Below are 27,567 nucleotides of genomic sequence, written 5' to 3' on the forward strand. Positions count from 1 at the left end.
TTTCTAATGCTAATGGACTCCTGCTGCACAAATAAAGCAGCATTACATGGAGTCAGACAGGTAATGTAAAAGCATCCAGAAAATACTTTATGGCATATACTGTTCCTTTAAAGACCAAGAAAACAGGATTTTTTTTTGATATACACTGTTAAATCTGTTTCCCTGTATTTGATAGGGGACACAGGAAACAATGCTCCAGCCTCCAGGACACTTAATCATAATTAGCCAGATCCAGCTTAACCCTGCACGCTGTACTCATCCAATCAGTTTTTCAATTGTCCTGCTCCCAGGAGGATGGACAACCAAGAAAAGGAAAGTTTGGTCAGCCTGATGCTGATACTCAGGGAAACACCAGGAGCAGGGCTACCTGCATCCTCTAAGCTTAACCCCTGATGTTGAGCAACCCACCGGGGTCATTCTCTAGCCCAGAATGGCTATAATGACCACCCAGACATGCCCATGTAATCTCCCTCAGAAAGCAGACACTCTAGTGTCCACACAATGAAAACAAAAGGACACAGGGTTCCCTTGGGATAATAATTGGTTTTATTGAACACTGAGGTTTTATTCTGAGCATCAAAAAAAAACAAAAACATTTTATTGACATAAATAAAATAGTTTTTAACTGTAGTGTTGTGAAGTGCCCAAGAGGGGTCACCTCACACTTTTTGTACATAACATGCTTGTACCACCTATTCTGTAAGCCTACGATTAAGGGATTGACTCCCGAAACGCGTAAGGCAATGGACATCTGTATGACACTGCAATAAAACTGCCTATTTTACTGGAGTTCCGACCTTTCCTTTGGTTTCTGAGACATACTGGCAGTGGGACGCTGTGGACTGAGCACCCGGATTATAATAATAATTATAAGAGAGCAGCTACAGGAGTGTGAGTTTGGAGCGGTGCCTTTGGTGTGTTCTCATATTATTTGTAATATAAATGTAATTATTTGCACTTTTCTTGTTCTATGTATGGTCTGGCTCAAAGTGCCCTCATCATCTATTTCTATAGCACCACCAGCACGTTACTCGTCATAGTATAATGGGAAGATGGCATTAAAGGATAAGTAAACCTTTAAAATGTGTGAATGTAAAATTGATGAGGGGGCTTTTGTCAGTTACATTCATTATTTAATTTCTTTTTTATTGCAAGATATTAAGGGATACATGTTCTTTTAATATGAATGAATTTTATTACAACATTGTCTCCACCAGTCTGACTGACCACCAAGTAGTCAAGGAAATTGTCAGGAGAAAGAACGAGGCTGTTCTGATCTTCTTTTTCTTAGGGGGAAAAAATAGAAACCTTTCTCGCATCTTTCCTAAGCAGAAGAACATCAGAACAGCCTTATTCTTTCTCCTGACAACTTCCGTCATCAGCTAAACGTCATCAAAACGCGACCGCTTTGGATTATCTTTCTAGCGGCCTCCGTTTATACGACTCCATCTCCATTGGGAAGCTATTATAACCCCGTCAGGACTCGATCCTCCTTAAAAATACCGGATAGGTGCAATATACTTCTATTTCTGAAAGATCCACGCGCTGGTTGGGCACCGGCTTCTGACGTATTACCACTGCGCCTGCACCGGAAGTGCGTCACCAACTAAGATGGCGGCTTGCAGCTATCATTCCTGCAACGTGACTCCCCGTGTGTGAAACCAAGATCAAGCGTCAGAGCCGGGCGGTAAGTTATGAAGCAATATTTCGTGTATGGAGCTCCTTCTCTTAAAACGGATCTGTAGTGCGATTTTGTGTTTTGCTGATTCCACGTATTTCCTTACCCCCCCCACGAGGCGTAGTCAGTAGACTGATCTGCACGCTGAATACAGTGGGACTGTCCTATTACTGGGGGTGTAAGATGTTAGCATGGTCCTTCTGTATTATGAAATGTCATGGTGACTGCAAAGCCCCAGTAATTATGGGATTTTAAAACCATGACCTACAGGGCTCCCACAAACAAGTATTTACAGTAGTGGTTGTTAAAGGTTTTCAATTCAAGGCAACATTTAGTCTGATCCTTCTCTTGATTCATGAAATGGTTACAGTTAAAGGGATGCTTCCCCTATATACTAACTATCAGTATCTTATATATTGGCTAATTCTAAGCAGCTTTTCAATTGGCTTCTATTTTTTAAAATAGTTTTCAAATGATTTGCTGCCTTCTTCTGACACTTTCTAGTTCTTAAATGGGCCCATCTAAAAGGTTACATTATTGTTATTGCTACTTTTTATTACCTATCTTTCTAATCAGGCCTCACCTTTTCATATTTCGTATATTCAAATCAATGCATGGTTGCTAGGTTTGTTGGACCCCAGCAGCACAATCCCTGAAATTGAAAACCTGCCAAATAAAAAGCTAAATAACTCAAAAATTCACAAATAATAAAACATGAAAACCAATTGCATGTTGGCTCAGAATATCACTCTACATCATTAATATAAAGGTGAACAACCCCTTTTGAGGAAACGATCAGTGTATCTGCCATTCAGCCATAGTTCCAAGAATATCTAGGAGCACAAATATGTAATCATCCCTAATTTCTCCCTAACTCACTTTAAATCTGGGCTTCCAGGTATCTTGGAGAGCAAATGGCTGTTGTCCCCAATGATCAATGGTTCTCTTTCCTCCAACTGACATCAGTAACATCCCCGAAGTATCCATCATAGTTAACAATTCCACTATCACCCCCTCTCCCCAGGCCCGGTGCCTTGGGGTTATCCTAGATTCTGCCCTGTCATTCACTCCTCATATCCAGTCACTTATTAAATCATGTCACTTCCACCTAAGGAACATATCCAAAATACGATCAATTATCACCCAAGATGCCGGCAAAATTCTTATTCACTCTCTTTATCATATCATGTCTAGACTACTGTAACTCTCTTCCCCTCCAGAGACTGTCACCTCTCCAGTCCATAATGAACACTGCTGCGAGGCTCATACACCTCAGCAACCGCTCCTCCTCTGCCTCGCCATTCTGTCAATCCCTGCACTGGCTTCCGTTACCTTTCAGAATGAAATTCAAATTAATGACCTTGACATTCAAAGCACTTCATGCCCCACCCTACATCTCTGAACTCATCTCTATATACTCACCCAATCGCTTACTACGCTCCTCTACTGACCTGCTACTCAACTCTTCTCTCATTACCTCCTCACATGCTCGCATTCAAGACTTTGCAAGGGCTGCACCCCTCCTCTGGAACTCTCTCCCACGGTCTGTCCGACTTTCTCCCAACTTTTCTGCTTTCAATAAATCTCTTAAAACACACTTATAGGAGAAGGAAAGCTACGGAGGCATTTTATTGCCAATAGATTAGCTGCAATAGTGCAAGCTAGAATGCTATATTTATTCTGTAGAATGTTTTACCATACCTGAGTAAAAAGCTCTAGAAACTCTGTTTGTTTAGGATAGCAGCTGCAGTATTAACATGGCGTGACATCACTTCCTGCCTGAGTCTCTCCCTGCTCTGGGCTCAGATTACAGTAGAGAAGGGAGGAGGGGGTGGGGAAGAAGAGCAAACTGAGCATGCTCTTGCCCAGGGCAATGAGGTTTAAGCTGAAGGCAGGAAGTCTGATACAGAAGCCCATGAGTACACAATAGAAGGAAAGAAATGCTGTCTTTCTTTTGACAGGGGACTCAGAGCAGCACTACTTTGGGGGTTTAATGGTATATTTAGATGGACCTTTCTGATAAGGCTTACTTAGTTTTAACCTTTCCTTCTACTTTAAGTAGAGAAGCCTACCCTCACTCTGCTTAACTACCAAACGCAACACCACATACAATACCACATTTCTCACCCACTTAATTCTGATCTCGCCCACTCCCATACCTTTTGTCTTATTCCCTTCCCCTTAGATTGAAAGCTCTTTTGCACAGGGCCTTTCTCACCTTTTGTACTAATATTGGTAATAAGTTGTATGTATATAATTCATGTGATGTAGTTGTATAAACACATTTAGTGCAAAATATGTTGGCGCTATATAAATACAGGTTAATAATAATCACCCTGATTATTATCATAACTTTCTGAACCCCCATGTCATTGCACCTCCCCATTGGGTCAACCCTTCACCTTGGTAACTCTGGTTTAGAATAAGATTTGTCTATTTTATACTAGAGTTTGCAAAATAACTGGTAAAACACCCCCCTATAGTTTAAAGTGCTATGTGTATTTAAATCAAATCAACGTATCACATTATACTGTCAGATCGACACCTGTTAGAAAAATCTGCCAATGACCATTCAGGGTTCAGAGGAATGTGATAAGTTTTATACTCGCTGCGAGGGGACAAGCAATACAGAAGTAAGCTGCAGGTTGACCAGCTAATACAGAAAGTAGCTGGCTTTTATAGATACTGTAAAATGTTACAATCTTTCTGCAGCTGATCTGGCCCCACGTTCATGTCATTTATTCAGGGGACAGTTAGCTGTGTACAAATGCACTGTTTCAAATTATCACAAAGACTTGTTATTGTTAAAGAAGCTACAATTATCACAAGGACATGTTATTGGTAAAAGAAGCTACATTTCACATATCATGCGTTTCAAGTATTAACTCAAGAATTTCCTTACATTTCCACCCTTTTTATACTTGTAAATGCATTATGTGTGACAGAAAAACATCAGTGATCAGGACTAGCATAGCTTTTCATCCTTCGTGTCATATATCTGTGTTATAATTATCCACATAGTCATAAGAGCAGAGTGAAGCTGCAGTATACATGGTTTTAGTAAAAGTAGTATCGATAAGATGTTGCAATAAGCCACGAATACAAGGGATGCAACAGCACCCACAGGTTACCAAAATAGCTGCAAGTATAGCAGTTGAAATTATCACGCTGGATTCAAGTCCGCTCCATTTCCTGAACCAAGTCTTAAGAAAGTCGGTGAAATTGTTGGATATCCCAGAGTTTTCCGCCAGTTCATTAGATAACATAGCCAGTCCTTCCAAGACCTTAGTGATACTCCCATCAGGAGCCGTGTTATTTGGGATGAAGGTGCAACACATATCACCGAAGATTTTGCACATGCCACCTCTCTCGGCAAGAAGCATGTCCAAGGCTAAACGATCTTGCCAGGCAACCGAGGTGGCTTCCAGTTGACTTGCTAAACCTTTGAATCCATCATGGGTAAAGTTGACAAATCTGTGTTGGTTGTAGTAGATGTAGTTGATCCAATCGACGTTCTTGTTTATAGTTGCCCACCAGGCGAGGAGGGATTCAAAACCAGCGGTGATTTGATTTCTGGCCTTATATTCATCTGGGACTCCTCAGGGTACTCCTATATCATCAATGTATACATGATTGTTGAAAGACCCTTTAAGTCGGACTTCTCATTTGGAGCGGTGAATCATTTCCAATCTTGGTACCTGCGGAATAGAGGTTATGGGAAAAGCATAGAAAGGCAATATCAGTTGTACTAAACAGCAGCTCCCACTCCAGAGACTTGGAAGTAAGGGGCGCAATTTTGTGTCTCCACATAACCACCATATATCTGCCCACACACTACGGTGGTCCTGGAACCATTGTTTTTAAATGTGGTGTCATTCTGTGTCAGAACTTTATTTCGGGCACAAAAGGAGGCTGGCAGTGCCAGTAATTTCTGACCACGCCCTTGACTATGGAAACAGGTATGGTTACCTGCATATACTGTAATGGAAGGTGGCAAATCTAGCAGGGCAGAGAAAGGACAGGGTGGTACCGTTTGCGGGTTGCTTTTGAGTATATAACTTAAGCACACACTACAACCCTTCTAAGTCATTATCAGGGTTTAGCGGGAATGGCACCGTACCAATGGCTGGCCGTGCTTTTGCGCAAGCGAATCAGTTATCTTTCCCTGAGCGGGGGGACATGTTTGGGACATATTTTAACCATTTGTTCCCCTCGGGGACACCTGTCTCTATTCCAAAAGCTTTTCAAGGGTGAGATTGGGTAAGTAAGTAAGTCACCCTACCTTCGGAGCCTGGTCTCAGAAAACCAGAGATAGAGATCTTTTCTTTGAGGAATGGGGTTGTGGAATCTCTCTTTATGGCCTTTGCCCTATCTATGGTTACATTAATTAATCCCATGGGGTCTGTTCCTGTGATGGTAATCCCGAGACCAAAAAGTTTTTGGTCTCTGGGATGTTTAATGGTTTGGAGCAGTGGGTTACATGACTTGATCGTGCAGTAAGCAGATGGGGCTTTCTTTATTATGGAAATCTGCTGCTGCATGAATTTCTTTAAGTCTCCTACCCATGGTGCTATCTCCCACCCTTGTGGATCTCTACTCCACCAGACTGTGGACCAATCTGGGCAGGGCTTTAGTCCGGGGGTTGGGGGGTACAATGATGCACATATACTTATTTTCCCAGGCAAAGGACCTAGCAGTCTCTAAGGAATCACTCTGAATTCACTGGCATCAAATTCAACTGTGGTAGTGGTTCTTTCGATAATGGTAATGTCTAGAGGTTTGCTCCACGGTGGATATGAATAATCCTTGGGAGGTAGTCCCCAATCCTGTCTGCCTGTTGTACCTACACTCTGGGGAGTCCTATTTCTTGGGTGTATTATTGTGGTTGGTGGCATTATGTTATAAGGGGAAGAAAAGCCAAGGGAATAAGATGAAAAACATTATTAGTTCTAACATGCCTGCACAACCCCACCTTGAGAATGGTGTCCAGGTATCATATTGTTCTACTCTTTCCCTACTTCTGCTGCTGCTCCCAAATAGTCCCATGGTTCTTCACTGACGTTGAGACGACCCCCTCCCTAGTGGAGAGAACCCCCTTTGTAGTCAGACTGTATCCAAAGGACTATTTGGGTTCCCTAGCTACTTGCCCTAGTTCTTTTACTAGTTTACAATGACTGGAGTGTACCCAGGACACTCTTTCTGCGATTTTACCTGATAAGGCCCTTCCCACAATGGAGTCGCCTAATTCTTCATTTTTATTACCTTTACCCACATGTAGCCTCCAGGCTTCACAAGTTCTATTGGGATGGGCTCTCCGGTATCTGGAAGAGAATTTGGAGTAAGCTCTTGTTTATTTAATATTCTGCACGTGTTCCGTCAAACTTTGGTCTGCCTCTTCCTCGATGATCTGAAAAAGGCATCTATAATTACAAGGCAACATTTCTTGTTCTCCCATCTATTGAGTTTGATAAAATCCATGCAGATCTAAAATCTAAAATGAGTATGTTATTTACCATCCCTCCTGTTGAGACATGGCTTTGCCCATGACTCAAAATTGCAACATAGTGAAATAGTGTAGTAGGAAGGATTGGTTTTCCTTTTGGGGCAATAATATTTGCCCTGTTTAAGTTGGGCCCCTTTAGAAACCTATTTGTGGTGTTCTGCTTCACTGACATTATTTTGCATGTCTTTGAGTAACCCTTGATCTAAAAAGTTTGTGTCTGGTGATGCAGTTAAAGCTTGAATGTGAATGTGCTTTAGCAGCCGCATCAGCTTTGGCATTTCCTAATGAGACTGGGTCAGTCTTGGAAAACGGCCTGATTTACTGCCTGTAGGTCCTAAACCATGCAACAACTCCCATCAGGTTTTCCTCATCTGTTAGGGCAGCAGGTCCACCACATGCAATGACCCTCTCTTTAAATCTGGTTGCATACTGGACAACAGACTCTTGAGCATCTTGGTTAAATTTGAAAACTGTTTCCAAATAAACTTCTGGAAAAATGGTGCCTTTGGTACTTTCCAGAGCATGTCAGCGGACCCCTTCTTGGGCTGGGTCAGCAGGATTAGTGTCCCAATTCAATTTGACCAACAAATGTTGGTAAGCCCCTGGACCACACACATGTTTGAGTACAACTAACATCAGTTCAATTAGGGTTGGACAAACATGAGTTCCTGTACAAATTTGTGTGGATTGGTGCGGGGATGTGGAACGTCTTGAAAAATCCTTCTAAGATATGATGCTGCCCATGGAATGTACTCTGTGTGTGTAATGTGACGTGTTGAAGCAGCAGCCACCGCTTCTACCCCTCTTCTCTAGTTTGTATTTACAGACGGGGTAGAACTTGGCTGGGGGGCTGGGAACTGCTTGTTCCTCAGTATCAGAGCTGCTATTTTCAGCACTGAAAGATAAATTGTCTCTAAGGTGTTTTTCCTTTTGGTGTTGTTTCTCACTGTTCACTATTTTCTGACTTAACTCCTTTGCTAGCAGCTTTATCTCTCCCTCTAGCTTTCTAGCTTCCTCATCTTTTGTGATTGTGTAAGAGGTTTGATTGGTATTTGATTCGGCTTGGCTGCTATTCTATTAAGCGGATGGTCGCCAAAGGCAATTAACCATCCGGGTGGTTATAAGGCACTTTCCTGATCTCACCAACATGTCCCTTCCCAGTAAGTTGAATGGACAATGGGAAGAGAGAATGAACTGATTAAGAATAGTCTGTTGAATGTCAGGGTCAGTTACGGCTAATAGTGGGGACAAGTATACTTTATCTAATTGTCCCCCTGCTATTCTTAGAAAAGTAAATTCCTCAGTTCTTTGGATAGTTGGCACATCAGGGGGGTGTATAAGGAATCTACATGCCCCAGTGTCACATAGGAAGGTAATGGATTTTCCCCCAACTTCAAGTGTGAGTTGGGGTTTCGACTTACATAAGAGACTACATTCTATGTCTTCTATATTAAGAATTATCCTCAGTTATTTATAGGGGAATGTATACTCTCAGATAGTCATGCCTCCCCAAGGGGGCTCCTGTCATCCCCATTGCTCAATTCTGCTCGGCATTCTCTAGGAAAATGCCCCGGTTTCTCACAATGAAAAAACCTAATTTCTCCTACGTCTTTTACTTACAGTATTTCCCTTTCTCGCTTGTCATCTCAATGGGGTCTTCTCTCTGCCTATCTCGTACTCTATCCTGCTTTACCACATACACATCTTCCTCTACTAAAACACATAGTTTAACCCTCGTTTTTTTTTTGTTTTTTGGAGATGTCTTTCAGCATGTCTGGCATATTCATGGACTGCTTGCAAACTGGCTACCCAGTGGTCTACCATATGTTGACTCACAAAACTGCAAAGACATCCTCATAGGAATGCATTTTTTAGTTGTAGCTCATAAGGACTATCATTTACCATGCCCTGATCTGGTATAGGCACACCACTATATGTGTCAAAGACTTCCTTCAGTTTACAATAATATCAATCCACAATCCCTTAATTATCTTATTACCTGACATATAGTTGATCTTGTACCTTGCCTTTCTTGGCATTCCTTTCTTTATTTTCCCTCCTATTACATTCCTCATAATATTGCATTGGAAAGAAACTTATAACTTCACAATAACGTATTTGCACAATGCTTTTACATTACCTGTCTGATGCCCAATGCTCCTGTATGAGGAGGCTGCCATATTTGTGCAGCAGGAGGCCGTTAGCATTAGAATCTCTAACTGACAGGCTGACAAAACAGTCAGGTTTAGAAACTTCATCTAATAATTACTTACAAAAACAAACCTCCCAGGAAAGAAAAAAACAAAAAAACAATTAACGTGACCTATAGGTAACTTTTGATGTACATTTTTTATCGTCAGTACCTCTCCAACAAGCAATCTATACTGTTCCTTGTCTAATATAGGGTTAAAATTAGAATACTCTTTCTACCTTTTAAGAACCTGATATTATTTGGATTCTGATCACGCATGAACTGAGCGTCCTCAGTTAGATCATTGATACTTTTACAGCATTTATTTCCCATGGTTAGTAGGTATAGATGACAAACAATTGACAAACAATTTTGTGGAGTCAAACGCCTGGTGAAGCAGTACTCACGGATATGGCCTCACAGCTTGGAGCTCGGCCAAGTAAAACCTGAGGAGCAAGGTAGTCCGTTTGCCGAAAACGTTCACCGGTCAGTGTATCGCCCTTTACGGCCTGTCTGAGGGGTTGACCATTCCCTCTTTGACTCCCAAACACTCTCTTTCACACACTTTCAAACACAAATTCCGCGGTCCCCGGAGTACTCTTTATCTTTAACGTGCACACGGAGTTAGTTATTCCTGTAGTCTTCTCACACAGACTATGGACTCGTCCGCTTGTCACTCTGTTTCTTTATCAAAGGCGGGCGATTCTGCCACTTAACACCTTAATATCAACAGTCTAGGTGACCGGACCCACTATCACTCCCTGTCTCTTTATCAAAGGCGGGCGATTATGCCACTTAACACCTTAATATCAACAGTCTAGTGACGGGACCTTTACGTAGCAACAGTCTAGGTGACTGGACCCACTATCACTCCCTGTCTCTTTATCAAAGGCGGGCGATTACGCCACTTAACACCTTAATATCAACAGTCTAGTGATGGGACCTCTACGTAGACAACTAGTAACAACAACAACAAAAAGAAAACATATACGTTACCAGATTCCAGTGACCCTGGTCGCTGTGTTCTTTGGAAACCGTCACTGTTCCCCCAAACGAGTGCAACTGGCCTCTCTTTACGACAGCTGTCGGAGGTCTTTCGGTTCAGTCCACAGAGAGAATATGATTAACCCTCTGCAGTGACCACAGTCACGTTTCCCGTTTGAGAAGACAGATGTTGGTTTCCGGCTCGAAGGACCAAGTTGTTAGAAAAATCTGCCAATGACCATTCAGGGTTCAGAGGAATGTGATAAGTTTTATACTCGCTGCGAGGGGACAAGCAATACAGAAGTAAGCTGCAGGTTGACCAGCTAATACAGAAAGTAGCTGGCTTTTTATAGATACTGTAAAATGTTACAATCTTTCTGCAGCTGATCTGGCCCCACGTTCACGTCATTTATTCAGGGGACAGTTAGCTGTGTACAAATGCACTGTTTCAAATTATCACAAAGACTTGTTATTGTTAAAGAAGCTACAATTATCACAAGGACATGTTATTGGTAAAAGAAGCTACATTTCACATATCATGCGTTTCAAGTATTAACTCAAGAATTTCCTTACACACCCCCTTTAAATATTTAACTCCCACACCCTTAAGAGCAATTAGTAAGAAATATCAATAATCAAACATACAGCAATAGCTAAACATATAGATATTTTGAATGTTTATCTTATGATACATTTATTTCTACCCGAATCAATGTAACATTTTGAATTATAGAGGGGGGGGTGGTGTTTGTAGGGCACGCAGGCAAGAATTACATTGTCAATGCTTTCCATTTATTTAACAGGCTTTTATGGTATAGTAAATGTATGTTTGGAACTTTACAGGCAGTCTTAAAGGGTTTGTTCACCTTCCAAAGACTTTTTCAGTTCAGTTGTTTTCAGATTGTTCACCAGAAATAAAGACTTTTTTCAGTTGCTTCCCATTTATTTTTTACCATTTTTCTAAAATCCAAGTTTAAGGTTCCTGTCTCTGGTAGTGATGGGCAAATTTATTCTCCAGGCGTGAATTTCCGCGTTTTGCCGGCGACGATTAACAGACGCCCATTGATTTTCATTTTGCAAATTTCACAGGAAATTTTCTAATTTCGTGGTGAAGTGATACGGGAGAAATTCTCCCATCACTAGTCTCTGGTGTTTGAGTCTGGCAGCTCAGTAATTCAGCAGCAGATTCTGAACTGTTACGATTTTGCAACATTTAGTTGATACATTTCTCAGCAGCATCTCTGGAGTATTAGCAACTATTGTATCAATTCTAACAGCTGCCTGTAATGAAACCCCGAGATTCTGCTCAGCAGGGACAAACATAACAAATGTATCATCTAAATGTATTAATTTAGAACAGTTTACAGGGTCGGCGACCCCTCCCACCCTCCCAGAGCTGCTTGAGATGGTGAAAAATTACACTTTACACTTCCATATTAGAAAAACAGTCACCCATAGAAAACAGAAAGTAATTGAAAAAAGTCTTTATTTCAACTGAACTTAAAAAAGTGTTGGAAGGTGAACAACCCCTTTAACAACTTGTTAGAAACAGCTGCTAGTGTGGCTCTCTATATTTACCCATCCAGAAAACAAAAACAATCCCACACATGTTAGAAAACATATGTAATGCTCTATGTATAGTTTTGTTACATCTGTCAAGGCTGATGTATTCATGCACCAATTTGTAGGCATTAAGTAGAAATGGAGAACAAACACATGTAGGTTTTTGGCTGGGGAGCTTACCCCATTTTTGGCAGGGAACTTGTAGGCATTTCCAGATTGATGTCAATTTGGGGGATCCTCGTGACTCGTGAGTATAAACTGTACAGCTCTGTGCACCCTAGTAGTGCTTTATAAACACAGTTATACTTACATACAGACACTTCTTTAAGTTTTTCTTTTATGTTTGTATTTCAGCTGTGCTCTGGTGTCTTTAAGAGGTGCATTTTATTTTATTTGGTTTGGGATACATCATTTGTAAGTGGGAAAAATGTCAAGTTACAAGCCTGTAGCCATCCCCACTTACCCCAAGCTTGGCGAGAAGATAACACAGGATACTTTGTACTGGAAGCGTTACAAGGTAATACTCATTTTAATTGATGGGCAAATCTTTTATAAGAGATACGTGTCCCCATGGCAATATCCCTTTAAGTACATTCTGCAACTATATATTATAGAACTTAAATGTTTGTTGCTATATGAACCATTTTTTATTATGCATTGCTCTAACAATATAAGGCAACTTCTCAAATTGCAGGGGAATTGGATGAGAGCTTCTCTCTCTCTATTTGTGAATGTACAACAAATATATATTTATTGCCACCATTTTATTTCACATAAATTCCATATTTTCTCATATTGTTCAGACCTAATTGCATTTTCTTGTTCTTAGACACCAGTTCAGATTAAAGAGTTTGGAGCAGTAACAAAAATCCACTTTTCACCTATTCAGCCCTGCAGCTATGCTGTAACTTCATCCACACGGGTAAGTAGAGTGTAATAGAATACGGTAAACATCATATCTTGCTTACAACTCAAAATTTTAGTACAGAAACACCTAAATAATTTGCTGCTTGAATATGCTTGAAACCACTTTGTAGTATTGACTTGTGCTGCAGGGAAAAAAGGGTATTTTTTGTAAAAAAAAAATACTATTTTAGCTGCTGCTTCTTTCCTATAAAACACTAGTTCTTGTTTGCTTTAGAACTAGAAATGTAGATATGATCAGTGTTTTTTCTGTCCCCCAGTAACGTAATAACATAGGACTGTCTGAGCACAGAGGAAAAGCAACGTGTAGGCATGAATGTTTTTTACTCTTGGCAAGCCAGTCCTCTGTGTTCTAGCTAGCAGCCCTCCTTTTTGATATCAGTGTCATTAATAGGCTGCTCAGGTAACTACCATTGGGGTCTTTCTTGGACTGGGAGGTGCTGAAATGTTAGTAAAGTGATTATCATCTTTCACCTAATATCCTGGGCCAGTGCTCCTGTTTGCTAAAAACTGCTCCAGCAGTTACATTGTGGCCCTGTTGTGCAAGCACATTAAAGAGCTGAGTCCTGAGTTCAATTGGAAGGACCCATGCCCGACCTGCAGCCGATGACTCCTAATCCGACCCGCACCTGGTACCCAACACATCTCCCTACCAGAACCGCTACCTGACCCAGACCCTATAGAAGTAACCTACCTTCTGACCTGGTAACCCCATAAAACTGGAAGTGACATCACCATAGACTGTAAGTGACAATTGCCCCATCGCAGAATCACCAGAAAAGGGACAGAAAGTTTTAAAAACAGTTGTCTTCGATAATTTTTTGCAGTCGTCAGAGATGTTAAGTATTATTATTTTTTTTTCCAGATTCACCTGTATGGACAGTACTCTCAGGAACCAATGAAAACCTTCTCTCGCTTCAAAGACACTGCCTATTGTGGGACATATCGGGGAGATGGGAAGCTTCTTGGTGCTGGCTGTGAAGATAGTGTTGTCCAGCTCTTTGATATCAGTGGGAAAGCTGCACTTAGACAGTTTTCTGGCCATAGCAAGTACGATTGTAACAAAGCCCTGTGACATAAATATGTGGAGTTATTTCAGCCTTTTTCAAAATGTAATAATACTTTTGTCTGATCTGATTACAGAGCTGTACACTTTGTAGACTTTACCTCGGATAAGTATCATATTGTGTCTGGTTCAGATGACTACACATCCAAACTCTGGGATATTCCGAATGGCATAGAAATCACTAGCTACAAGGAGCACACAGACTATATTCGATGTGGCTGCACTAGCCCACTGAATAATGATTTGTTTGCTACAGGTAAGTGTCATGGGTTCGCTATGTAGAAAGAAGAGCTGGCAAGAAGCTAGGGCCAGACATGTAATGTCTTTTTTTATTCTGATTTAATTTTTCCTTCAAACGTGGTTAGAATTTATTGTCCTACTGTTAGCAATATTATGAGGAACGAGAACCACTTTTTTTTTTAAAAGGTGTTCTTTTTATTGTTTTAAAGTGTAACTGGGATAGGGTACAGAAAGAAAGAGGGAAGGGAAGGGGGGGGGAGAAAAGTACATCAGCAGTGAAAACAACATATGTATGAGCAAAACATACGGCATTGCATTTCTCAAAACATCCAATATCATCATGGTAATCTCAATAAATGTGCTTCCAACCAGACACCCCATATTCTCTCAAATTTGTTAGGGTGACCCCTAGCTTCATATGTCAACTTAATTAACGGGAGCATCTTGTTCACATACCCAATCCAGCCCGATCTCTGGGGAGGGTTGGGGGCCATCCAGTGAATGATCATTAGTTTCTTGGCATAAAAAAGTAGGGATCTGAGTAATATCCTGGTACTACTGAGAGGTACCATATCGTCAACTACACCCAGTAGGCATATTTCGGGGGTTTGTAGAGGGGGCAGGGACAGGACCTCAACAATATACAGTGTGATATCGGACCAATATCTGGAAATAACCGGGCACGACCATACCATGTGCCAAAAGGTTCCATCTGCCACCCCACATCTTTTACACGTGGGAATGGGTAGTCTTCCCATTTTGTGGAGCCTGTTAGGGGTGAGATATATCCGCATCAGAAATTTGTATTGTATTAACCTGTCTCTTGAGCTAATCAAGAATTGGTAGAGTCTGCCCATTGTCTCTTCCCACTGGTCGTCACTCAGACCGGGCATGTCTACCTGCCATTGCTTATAGGCTGACTGAAAGGGCGAGGCAGTGGATGTCAGGAGGAGTGAATATAAACTCGAGACCATTTTAGCCGTTTCTTCCTTACCTAATTGTGCTAGGACTTTTGGTACCACCATTTCTAGATCTCCTGAGCCAAATTGTGCCGAAAATATGTGCCGTAGCTGAAGGTACCGAAACATGGGTAAATTAGGAAACGAGAACCACTTTTAATATGTTTTCCATTGGTAACATAGCAGTAGCATAAGTGGACAGCTAACACAGCAACATAAAACTTATTTGAAGAACGAATTGATTGATGTAGTGTGGCCATTAAATTAATGTAAATTCCTAATCTTACAGGGGGCTGCATGTATATGAAATGATAGGTTGTCTTGCAGCTGTCATCTTGGCCACCCAGCATCCTTAATTCTTACTCATGGACCCTATCTGTGCCTTATGTTCTCATTTCATACTTAGAATTTGTATTGTGAAAAGTTTCCCTCCTGCATAATAAGAGTTAAAATTAACTCTGTACTACATTTATGTTTATTGGTATGAGGGTGATCTGCTATAATAATCTTACATTTGCATTTTTGACTTCTCATATTTGATTCTAACAGCTGTTGTTCTGTGTTGTCGTATTGCAGGTTCGTATGATCATACCATTAAGGTATTTGATGGGCGAACAGACCAGAGTGTAATGAGTATGGATCATGGGCAGCCTGTGGAGAGTGTGCTTCTCTTCCCTTCTGGGGGACTCCTTGTTTCTGCAGGTATGGCTGAGTCATTCTCTTGCCTTCTAAAGATTTGTTAAAGAAGATTTTTTGAATGTATACCGACGTGTTTGCTGGAAAACCTGACCTATGTGCTGCATGCTGATTTGAGTCTTGTTACAAATTATAACATGTAACTTTACAGACGGAAAATATTCCATTCTCTGACTCTTCTTCCTTCTGTTCTAGGTGGCCGATATGTTAAGGTGTGGGACATACTTAAGGGAGGGCAGTTGCTGGTGTCATTAAGAAATCATCACAAAACCGTAACATGTCTCAGTCTTAGCAGCTCTGGCCAAAGGCTGTTGTCTGGCTCATTGGACAGGTGAGTGCACTTATCTATAGGATTCACAAGGTAGGTCATCTACACAGGCTTCATTCCAATGGGAAAGTTGGAAGTGATGGCCAATTGCTGGCTTAAGATAGGGATATATACATTGAACTGTAGGCTCTGATTGGTGGGGGTGTATCTTTGAATCAATCATGGCAAGCATGTGCAGACAGCACAAGTCTCTTATAGATTGGGAGGCCAGTTTGTAAATGGAGCTATTCCTCTGTCCTCATAGCAGGATTGTTACTCTGAGTTCCACATCCAGTACTTTTTTCCTTGTGGCCCTAGGCCACTTACTTTGCGTAAGTATAGCCAACTGCTTATGACTTTTTATTTATCACCTGCTGTGACTGGAATGTATTACAGCAGGGCCCAGACTGTTACCCTGGGATCAACTCTCGACACCTGGCCCCCATCAGAAGATCTACCTTGATAAAAATAGTGGCCCATCTACCGTACGACACAAGAACAAGTATCCCAAGCCCATAAAATGGTTATAATACTATCTACAATAAAATAGATTGACCTTGATAAAAATAGTTTATTTATACTAATATTCATTTTCCATCTCGCAACACATTTGATGTCACAGCCAGGAAGCGTCATTTAAACTCCTGGCAGGTCGCAGTCTACCAGAAACAATCCCACGATCTACTGGTAGACCGCCATTGAAGTCCTGGGCACCCCTGTATTACAGTATATGGATACAATCACTTATTGTGATTTCTGGTGGGATTTGCACTAGTTTGAATTTTAAGATGGTTATCCCTTGTAATTGTTGTGTTTTCTTCCTGGAATATGTGCTGTTCCATTTAGAATGACTTTAGCTCTCCTCAAAAATGCTCACTGTGTTTTCCTATTAGAATTGAGGATTCAGGCAGTTGTCATGGAGGGCGATTGCTAGGCATTCTGTACTGCCAGAAAATACACAGGGCAAAAAGCCACAGCTTTAGAGCCGTATGGTAAAAATCATTATTTTAGAAGAACATATTGGGGCAAATTCACTATGCGCCTAACGCTAGTGTCCATTCGCTAGCGTTGGCCATTTTCGTTACTTCGCAAATTCACTAACCGCGCTGGCGTAACTTCGCACCCTTACGCCTGGTGAATTTGCGCAACGGACGTAACTACGCAAAGTCACTAACGCGCGCATTGTTCTGAACGCTACCTTTTACGCTAGACTTCCTTCGCCACCTCAGACCAGGCGAAGCGCAATAGAGTAGATAGGGATTTCTTCAAAAAAAGTTAACATTTTCTAAGTCCCAAAAAACGCTGGTGTGTTCTCTATATTATGGGTGATAGGCTGAAAAAGATCGAAAACATTTTTGGGGCTCCCCTCCTTCCCCCCTACATTTCCTAACTCATGGCAACTTAACTATACAGTGGGCACATGTGTAGGGCAAATAAAATTTTTATTTTGATGTTTTGAAGGTTTCCCAGGCATTTGTAGTGATTCTACGTATTCCTCCATTGAAATTTGAATTTGGCGCCGTATGCAAATTAATTAGCGTAACTTCACTTAACTTAGCGAATCAACGCTAGCGCAACTTCACAACCTCACGCTACCCCTGAGTGCAACTTTGGATTTTAGTGAATTTGCGAAGCGCTGGCGAAACTACACCTGGTAAATTGCTGCAAAGTTACTCCTGGCGCAACTACGAATCTTAGTGAATGTCCCACATTTAGCATTTCTTCATTATATATTGATTTATGTATAATTTTTTTTTTTTTTGGCTCTGACTGATGTTAGTGTACATCTAAACCAGCTTCCATATATGTTACTAAAATGGCTTCTTTTTTTAACAGGCATGTAAAGGTCTACAGCACAATGAACTACAAAGTAGTTCACAGCTTTGATTATGCAGCTTCAATACTGAGCCTGGCTTTGGCAGTAAGTAGAAATTATATGTAATGTGAGTTTCATTGGAGAATGTACATACAGCAGTGAAAATAAGTATTGAACATGTCAATGTTTTTCTCTGTAAATATATTTCTAATGGGGCCATTGACATGAAATTTACACCAGATGTCGGTAACCCAAGTAATCCACACGCACAAATAATTCAAAACAAATAAGTCCATAAATATTAAGTTATTTGCAGTAAAATGGAATAACACAGGGAATAAGTATTGAACACATGAAGTAAGGTGGTGCAAAAAGGCAATGGAAACCTGCTGAAATCTGTCTGTATTTAGAAAGCAATCCTGCCCCCTGCAAATTAATATCAGATGGTTTAATCCTAATTGATGGCCTATAAAAAGGTTTCTCGTTACCAAGTTATCCCACAAGAGGGATCTCATGATAGGTAATAGCAAAGAGCTCTCTAAGACCTACGCAACCTTATTGTTGCAAAACATACTCATGACATTGGTTACAGATGTATTTGTAAGCTTCTGAATGTTCCAGTGAGCACCGTTGGGACTATAATTTGAAAGTGGAAAGAACTTCATTTCACCCTAAACCGGCACGACCAGGTGCTCCTCGCAAGATTTCTGACGGGAGTCAAAAGAATAATCGGAAGAGTGGTCTAAGATCATTCGCAGAGAGCTTCAGAAAGACGTTGAATTAGCACGTACAGTTGTTTCAAGGAAAACAATTAGTAATGCATTCAATCGACATGGCCTCTATGTATGCTCATCATGCAAGACTCCACTGCGCAATATTTGCCAATGAAATTCTGGGAGAGTATATAGTCTGGTCAGATGAGACCACAAATGAACTCTTAGGATGTCATCGCACACACCATGTTTGGAGGAAAAATGGCACTGCACATCACCCCAAAAACACCAACAGTGAAGTTTGGAGGATGGGAACATCATGTTGTGGGGGCTGTTTTTCAGCATATGGTACTGGCAGATAATTAAAGGAAGGATAAATGGAGAAATGTACCGGAACATTCTTGATAAGAATATGATGCCATCTACCAGGATGCTGAAGATGGCAGCAGGCTTTTCTACTAAATATTAAATACATTTCAGTAAGAGTGTTCAATACTTATTCCTTGTGACATTCCACTTTACTACACATAACTTAATTTATGGTCTAATTTGTTTTGTGTTCTTTGTACTTGTGGATTACTTGGGTTGTTACCCACATCTGGTGTAAATGTCATGTCAATAGCCCTGTTAGAAATATATTTACTGAGAAAAACATTTCTGCGTTCAATACTTATTTTACCTTATATATTTTGCAGAATATCACTTGCTTATTCTTACATCTGAATCGGTCTTGTTTAAACACTTTTTAAATACTATTTACAATTGATAAGAATTTAACAAATGGTTTACAATAGTGACTTTTAACAGATAGTTTTAGATATCAAAATGTATTTTTTGTTCACAAGAGATTTATCGGAATCATTGAGACATAGTAATCAAAATTCAACTGGAATGCAGTTTCCCCCTATTTTAAAATAAGACTTTGTTCCCAATATACTTCTGCGTCGTTTTTACAAAAAAAAAGACTGCGCACTTTTGTCACTCCCGTTTCTCCATGTTGCTCACACCTTTATTAAAGTGGTGCAGAATTTTTTAAAATGCAAACCCTATGCCTTGACAGTGAATGTTTTATATATTTTTTTTTCCAACCACAGAACAAAGTCTAATGGCGCTGAAGCAGTACAGTGTCATACCCATAACAATACCACGTTATTTGCCCTGTCCCTTAAACTGGCAGTTGTACATAAACCACAAACGTTCACTATAAACTGTATTTGATATATGTACGCTTAACCATTATTCCAACATGACTCCGATATGTTCAGATCACAGTGAAAAAACTGGATGCAACTTGCTTGTGTTAGGGATTACTTGGTATTGTACTGCCAATGCTCTGAAAATACCTTGAGCTTTAAGGTTAATGTCTCCCTGTTTGGGTAGTTTTGGGACAGGCCAGCAGGCAAGCCTATGGAATGATGATAACCGGGCCAGACTGGGAGTAAAAAGCAGCCCTACCAAAAAAAAAATCTAAGCATCTTACACGAGTGATACTCGGAGTTCCCTGTATAACTCGACCTGCAGCCTTGTGCCTTTATATGGTCACAGAACAACCCCTCAGTGACTTCTAACACCCTTATATATACCGCCCATCCCCCATATACACTCTGTGCTGCACTTACCTACACTATCCCCCCCATCCCCCGATATATACCTCCCATATACACTCACATATACAGCAAGCAACAATAGGATAGTTTCCTGCCTCAATACCCTGTAATGTAACAGTTCATTTTAAACAGCAGAAAAGGGAACAATACTGTTGTCTTCTGTCTCTCTATTCCCCTGAAACAGTTAATTCTATACAGCAGCAAGCAAGTATAGCCAACAATACCATCTGCCCTGCGTCCTTAAAGCCCCTCTTTCCAGCAGCCAGCATAGAGAATTTACAATCAGTCTTGTGACCCACGGTAACTTTAAACAGCAGCCTTCCAATAAGTGTGCACTTCTCCAAAGCAGCAGACAACAGGCGCTCAGTGCAGTCCAATCCTCCCACGTGCTTTTATTGAGAGAAGTGCGCACTCTTACCTGACTGGTGCTGTTTCAAGTTAATTGGTACAGTGGTTCAAGGCTACAAGATGGATTATAATTTATTGCTGATTAAAAGATTCAAGTTTAGGTCAGTGCTGCTGTGATGCTCCTGCATTAATATGCGTTCCTTTGAAAAATGCTGCTCGCTCAAACACAAGCAGGCCATCGATCTGGTAGGGGTGGGCTGGGCCAATTGTGAGTACAGGCATGAGGAGAATGCACTCATAGCAAAGTAGTATGTATGCAGACTCTCAGCATATGATACATATCAGAAGAGGCTACCCACAGATCTTCTTCCAGTCTCCGCCCTCGTGGCTCAGCCCTCCCCCTTTCCTAAAATGCTTGCTGTATACCTGAAGCAGATGGCAGCCATTCTTTCTAAGATAAGGTAATTAGGAGCAATAGCAGAAAAGTGCTGCGCCGCATCTAATAAGGCAGCATGCGGCCCACTTCAACACAGGATAGAGCGGCCCCTCGGGCATTTGCCCAAACGGACAGATTACCAGTCCGGGCCTGGTTGATAATAAACACCGTTTTTGAACACCCATATACTTTTTTCCAATCATGAATGACTGTAAAATTATGTAATATAACTGCAACAGTATTACATATATCTAACCTTCCCCTTTGCAGCCAGATGACCAAATAATTGCGGTAGGAATGACCAATGGTGTGTTGAACATTAAACATCGGAAACCTGAAGAGAAAAAAACATTGCAATCCACAGCAAAGAGGCACCCACGATACAGAGTGTTTGTGAGAGGCAAAGACTACATGCCCAAGCAGGTACACAAATGTTTTGTTTGAACAAAAGGCCTTTAGTATGAAGCGGGTTCACTTTTTATATTATGAAAATGTGCGGCTCATTTCCTTAAAGCTGCACACATGGTCAGACTGGGCCGGCAGCACATTGGTAAAAAATTCCTGACTAGGGTGGAGGGCCAGCCTGGTAGGCCCCCAATACTGGCTGCACACCATCAATAAACCACTCCTAGACTCACAATCGATTGTACTTCGTCTGATGCAGGTACCAGCATTGACATTGTAACTACATACAGTCACACTCTGGCCTTATTAGGTTTACTGAAAGTAGTCTGCTCACTTAATTCTACTGCTCAAGTACATATTGAACGTCCCTGTATTCTTTTCCCATATCTGCCTAAAAAGCTGCTTTTTTTTTTTTTGTCGCGTTTTCCACCTTCATGTGTAGGAAAGAACACCTTAAAGGGAAAGCTGTGTACATGACTGTTCTACACAGTTACCCTCCTGTACAACATACTGTATGTTTGATTCTTCCTTAACTCATAAAAAGTGACAACTATATATCAAATTGTAATTAAGGGTCATGCTCCTATAATTCCAGGGATATTCAAGGCAGTAAATGGACATTTACCTTGAGAATTCATCCTAAATTGACCTTTGGGCAAGACCTCAATTCCAGTACTTTGGGCCCCATAGTTTGGTAACCAATGCTTTTAGCTGTGGGACAAGTACTGATCTGCCAGGGAGAAATGGAGGCTTTAAAATGGTGATGCTATCAAATATCTTCTGGGAAATCGTGTTTATATGTTATATTAAAGGAGAACTAAACCCTAAATATGAATGTGGCTAAAATGCCATATTTTATATACTGAATTTATTGTACCAGCCTAACGTTTCAGCTTCTTCAGACTTGTCACAGAGGGTCACCATCTTGGAAAGTGTCTGTGACACTCACATGCTCAGTGGGCTCTGAGCAGCTGTTGAGAAGCTAAACTTAGGGGTCGTCACTAATTATCAAGCAGAAAATGAGGTTGGCCTGTAATATAAGCTGATGCTACAGGGCTGATTATTAAATTCTGATGCTAATTGCACTGGTTTATGTGCTGCCATGTAGTAATTATCTGTATTAATTACTAATCAGCCTTATATTGTGACATTTCTATTCTATGTGTACTGTATATTGTGAGTGGGTCCCTAAGCTCAGTAAGTAACAGCAGCACAGAGCATGTGCAGTGAATCAGCAGAAAAGAAGATGGGGAGCTACTAAAGAGCTGTGGTTGCCTTGGGCTGGTACAGAAGCACAAAACATAATGTACAACATTTCTAGCCTACTTATTTATTTAGGCTTTAGTTGTCCTTTTAAGTACTTCAGGCCTTTAGAGGTTAGCAGAGTTCAAATTGTACCAATTTCTATGAACTGGCTATATGACGGTATATAATCTTTTTATTAAACATGATGTGAATGCCTGCCAAAATTGAAAAGATATAAATGTATTTTATACATTTTTTTTAAAATATTTTATTTGTTTTTATAATAAGCCTTTTTACAAATGCAGGACGACATCTTTGTCAGTAAACCCGTAAAAGCGCACTTGACAAAGTACGACGCGTTGCTAAAAGGTTTTCACATGTCGAAAGCACTTGATGCTGCGTTACAGGTAATTTTGGGCATGGGGAGGGCAAGCACTGCGACTGTAACTTCTGTATATCTTTAATGCTACAATACATGCTTCTATGAACAACAACACTGCATTGTACCCCTTAAACAGCTGAATGCTGCTATGGCAAGTATTCCATATTTAATAGCAAACGGTCTTCATATTGCTCCAAATTATTTTGACTGCTGGCTGAGAACTACCATAAAACTGCCACTTGAAAGCCCGTTGTTAATACTAGCCGTGCTTGCTAACCTGCTGGGCTAGACTAAGACTAGACAAACAGAACAAATTTTACACTGCTAATATCATGAATGTGTAAATTAGTGCCCCTTGCTCTTTAGCCACGATAAGGGCTGGGCGGAATGGCAAAAAGCTAACTTTGCTGAACCAGGAAGCATCTCTTGATGTCCCTTCCCTGTGTAGTGTGCACAGTGTGTTAAAATTAAATATACAGGTATGGGACCTGTTATACAGAATGCTCGGGACCTGGGGTTTTACAGATAACAGATCTTTCCGTAATTTGGATCTTCATACCTTAAGTCTACTAGAAAATCATGTAAACATTAAATAAACCCAATAGGCTGGTTTTGCCTCCAATAAGGATTCATTATATCTTAGTTTGGATTAAGTACAAGGTATTGTTTATTATTAAAGAGAAAAAGGAAATAATTATTTATAATTGTGATTACTTGGATAAAATGGAGTCTATGGGAGACGGCCTTTCCTTTATTCAAAGCTTTCTGGGTAACTGATCCCATACCTGTACTCTACTAAACTTGATGTAACCTTATGGTTAAGGCACAGCTTAAAGAATCCTTACATTATTGAATAATGCAGTTCATAGTAAATAACCGATCGAATATAACTGGCAGCGCACTACTCTGAATGACTTACATGAGCATGAACAAGACGTGTGCATACGTTTACACTAAACGTTGTAGTTTGCGCTCTACCAGACCACTGACCCAGATTAAATGTTAAAAATAAAAATCTTTATCAGAACGTTTAATAATATAAATGAGTGGCGCATTTTGTGTCCTGCACTTATTGATAGGCATAAACATGTAAAAGCTTATTAACTCTTTCTTACATTCTGTTCTGATGTTGACTCTCCTCGGAAGGGAAATGTTCTCTGTTTTCCTTCTAAATGTGTATTTATCCAGCCGTACAGTTACAACAACTCACCAGCCGGTGGTGCTATTAGAACATTCATTATTTTGGCATTTAATTGAAAGTTAAAGGAACAGTAACATCAAACAATTAGTGTTTTAAAATAATTTAAATATAATGTACTGTTTACCAGCACTGGTACAACTGGTGTGTTTGCTTCAGAAAGACTATAGTTTATATAAACAAGGTGCCGTGTAGCTGCCTCCCCTGCGTGTGGCTTTTAAGAGAGCGACTGGCCATGGGACCACCAGCAGTATAACTGCTAAACTTCCGGCAGAGTAGTGTAGCCGTGGGGGCAGCCATTCGAGGCACAGGTTACATAGCAGATGCATTTTGTAGAATCCCATTGTATTCTATTACAGAGCTTATCTGTTATCTGCAAAGTAAACTGTCCCTTTTCATCATGAATGGCTACACCCATGACTACACAGCAGATAGGGTTGCCACCTGGCCAGTAAAAATGATGCCAGTGTTATTTATAGGGAAAACCACAAAAATATAGTAAGGCCGGTATTTTTTTCCAGTAAAGGTGGCAACCCTTACTGCAGATTAGTTATATACACTACAATAGTCTTTTAAAGAAAGCTCGTACGTTTTACCAATGCAGAGCAACAGTTCAAGATATTTTAATTACTTTAAAACACTTTATTTTTATCGGTTTTACCAGTTCTTTAAATAGCTCTGAAATGTAAAACAAATAATTTAGCATCCTGAGCAATTTTTACATTTTTGTCTGCATTATTTTTGTGGCTCAGGTTCGAATGAAAAGACCTGAAGTTACCGTTGCAGTCATGAATGAACTTAAAAGAAGGGGAACTCTTAAGAATGCTCTTGCTGGAAGAGATGAGAAGGAGTTGAGTGACCTGCTCATTTTCCTTCTCAAGTAAGTACCGCTATTTGTTTTGATTGTACTGTTTTTTTATTACTGCAGGTATTTATGGTAGGAACACACTGAATCCAAGATTCCGTTGAGGGATTCTGCCTTTTTTCAGCAGGTTTCAGCTGAAATTCAAGTACATGGCTAAACCCAATCCTTAAAATGACGTGACTTTTAAAGGGGATGTTGATGAACTCAACATGAGCCATTTCTTTGCATTTATTGCTGTCTATATTTCTATTCTGCATACATAAGAAAACAAAAAATTGATTGTTTTAGCAGAAAGGAAAAACTGATTAAAGCCAGCATTGCTTGCAAATTTCTGCTGCACTTATGCAATGTGGGAAATTTTTTTGATGCCGTGCATTAAATGCCTGCACTAGATTTATTAGTAAACATTAGACTTTTTCTTATATATGTCCATAGAGTGTTTAGTTGTAATACCTTGTCACCATTAAAAAAATACCGTCACTATTATGCTATTTATGATTTTTGTGTGTGTGTGTGTGTGTGTGTGTGTGTGTGTGTGTGTGTGTGTGTGTACACGTGCGTATATAATATGTTAGGTTTACTTTGACTGCATATTTGTATTTTTTAGTAACGGTATACTTTGTCTTTCCAGACATCTGATAAATCCCCAGTTTCTGCCGATTTTATTAAATGTGGCAGAACACATTATAGGTAAGCCAACTCTTACAAAAACAAGGAAAAAAAACCCCCACACACAAGTGAAAAGTGCTATTTTCATATACAATGCATGTAGATGGGTTATACTTTTGTATATAACACTGTACATTTAAAACAATACCGTTATGGAATAGATGGATCAATAAAGTAAAATATAGAAATACAATTGTATTTAAGATTAAGTGCTGAGTGTTAAGAGACTGACTCATATGCAATGTATTTATATCTGTAAGCCACACATATGTGATGTAAAGTTCATGTAATTGAAGAATGTAGGTTACACAGGCAGAATTTTCTATGATGAAAAGTCCTGCTTCGATTGAGCACTGTAATGGTTACGCTGAGCTCAGTAGAGTGGGTTAGGAGTTAAAAACAGGAGCAGAGTTTCTATGGGAACCAGAAATGCCAACTCTTCATTGGCTGTTAGACTGGTGGGTGTGTTTATTAATCTGAGTTGAGAAGAACTGAGCATGCTGAGTGGGTTAGAGGAGAAGGAATCCTAAGTGATTAAGGGGATGCTGCAACCTTACTATTAGGTGGCTGGTATTTAGAAATTTTAAAGGGGCTCTTCAGAACTCGACTTCCTGCTTTTCTGCTCTTAAACTCTGAGCTAGTCCGCGACTTGAAGGGGGGGCCACATGGTACATTTCTGTTCAGTGAGTTTGCAATTGATACTTCACATTCAGCTCCGATTAAAAAGTAACAGATATGACCCATGTGGCCCCCCTCAAGTCTCTTGATTGGTTACTGCCTGGTAACCAGACAGTGTAAACCAAGAGAGCTGAAAAACAGGAAGTAGTGTTCTGTTATGTTAGACATCCAGTCACTCCAGCCTTTATACATTACATTTTTGGCTAACTAACTATATTAGAAACATTTTTTTATTTTGCACAGCCTATCTATTTACCCAGTTTTTATTTTTATATTAAACAATTCCTTTAAGATTGGAATCGGTTTGCTGAAATCCGCATGATAAGTTTAGCCCCTATCACGAGCAGGATCCTTCTTCATTCATGTCTGGAACCCTTTTGCTGGCTCCGGTGAGAACACACTTGGCGGATTTCGGCACAAAATGCATAGTCTTGTGTTCCAACAAAATCTGCTTAGTGTGTTTGTGCCTGAGCCAACACAAGGGTTCTGGAAGCGAAAGATGAAGGAGGCTGCTACTCACTGTGCGGGGCTGAAACAGCCTGTGGGTTTCTGCAGTCTTATTTTGGCCCCATGTTTTAGCCTTAGTAAATCCAACTGCTTTATTGTCTTACCTCTATATAAAAGTATATTCTTGATGTTGTATAAAAGCCACCCATGCTTTACTGTAAAACTTTGCATTAATTTCTTATGTTTTTCTTTGTAGATATCTACTCTCCTGTTGTAGGCCAGTCTTCTGTAATCCATAAACAATTCATAAGGCTTCAAGAAGTGGTAGAAAAAGAAATTAACTACGGGGAGGAACTCTTAAAAATATTGGGCATGATGGACACACTGTTTGCCACAATGACAACGAAAAAAGAGAGCCCGTGGGAGGAACCCAAACCAATTCTCTCTCTCAATTCCCAGTAATGGAATGAAAGATTGGACATTTTTATCCAGTGGATTATCTGGTGGCTAGCCAATCAACTTTGGCTTACCTTTTGTACTATATTTTAATACAAGCATCACCAGAAACTGCATCTACTTATACAAAATGTATAGTAAAATCCATATCTTCTTTTTTTTAAAGAGAGCTCCAGGTTAATATGTGGATT

The 27,567-nt window shown here is 40.3% G+C and overlaps 1 protein-coding gene across 2 annotated transcripts; it reads left to right on the top strand.

The window, feature by feature from the left end:
• The first annotated feature begins 1,530 nt into the window (after window positions 1–1,530).
• On the top strand, window positions 1,531–27,513 carry utp15.S (UTP15, small subunit processome component S homeolog). Of its 2 annotated transcripts, XM_018244418.2 has the most exons (13): window positions 1,531–1,687; window positions 12,274–12,436; window positions 12,749–12,841; window positions 13,709–13,893; window positions 13,987–14,165; window positions 15,685–15,810; window positions 16,000–16,135; window positions 17,948–18,032; window positions 21,302–21,454; window positions 22,987–23,088; window positions 25,014–25,141; window positions 25,758–25,816; window positions 27,177–27,513. In XM_018244418.2, the coding sequence occupies exons 2-13, from the start codon at window positions 12,347–12,349 to the stop codon at window positions 27,380–27,382; spliced, it is 1,542 nt and encodes a 513-aa protein (XP_018099907.1). In that variant the 5' UTR covers window positions 1,531–1,687; window positions 12,274–12,346; the 3' UTR covers window positions 27,383–27,513. The 2 variants fall into 2 exon arrangements, with proteins under 2 accessions (XP_018099907.1, XP_018099908.1); XM_018244419.2 differs by lacking the exon at window positions 25,758–25,816 and having other exon boundaries at window positions 1,532–1,687.
• The last annotated feature ends 54 nt before the right edge of the window (window positions 27,514–27,567 follow it).

This window comes from Xenopus laevis, chromosome 1S (assembly GCF_017654675.1).
Source record: "Xenopus laevis strain J_2021 chromosome 1S, Xenopus_laevis_v10.1, whole genome shotgun sequence".
Classification (NCBI taxonomy): Eukaryota; Metazoa; Chordata; class Amphibia; order Anura; family Pipidae; genus Xenopus; species Xenopus laevis.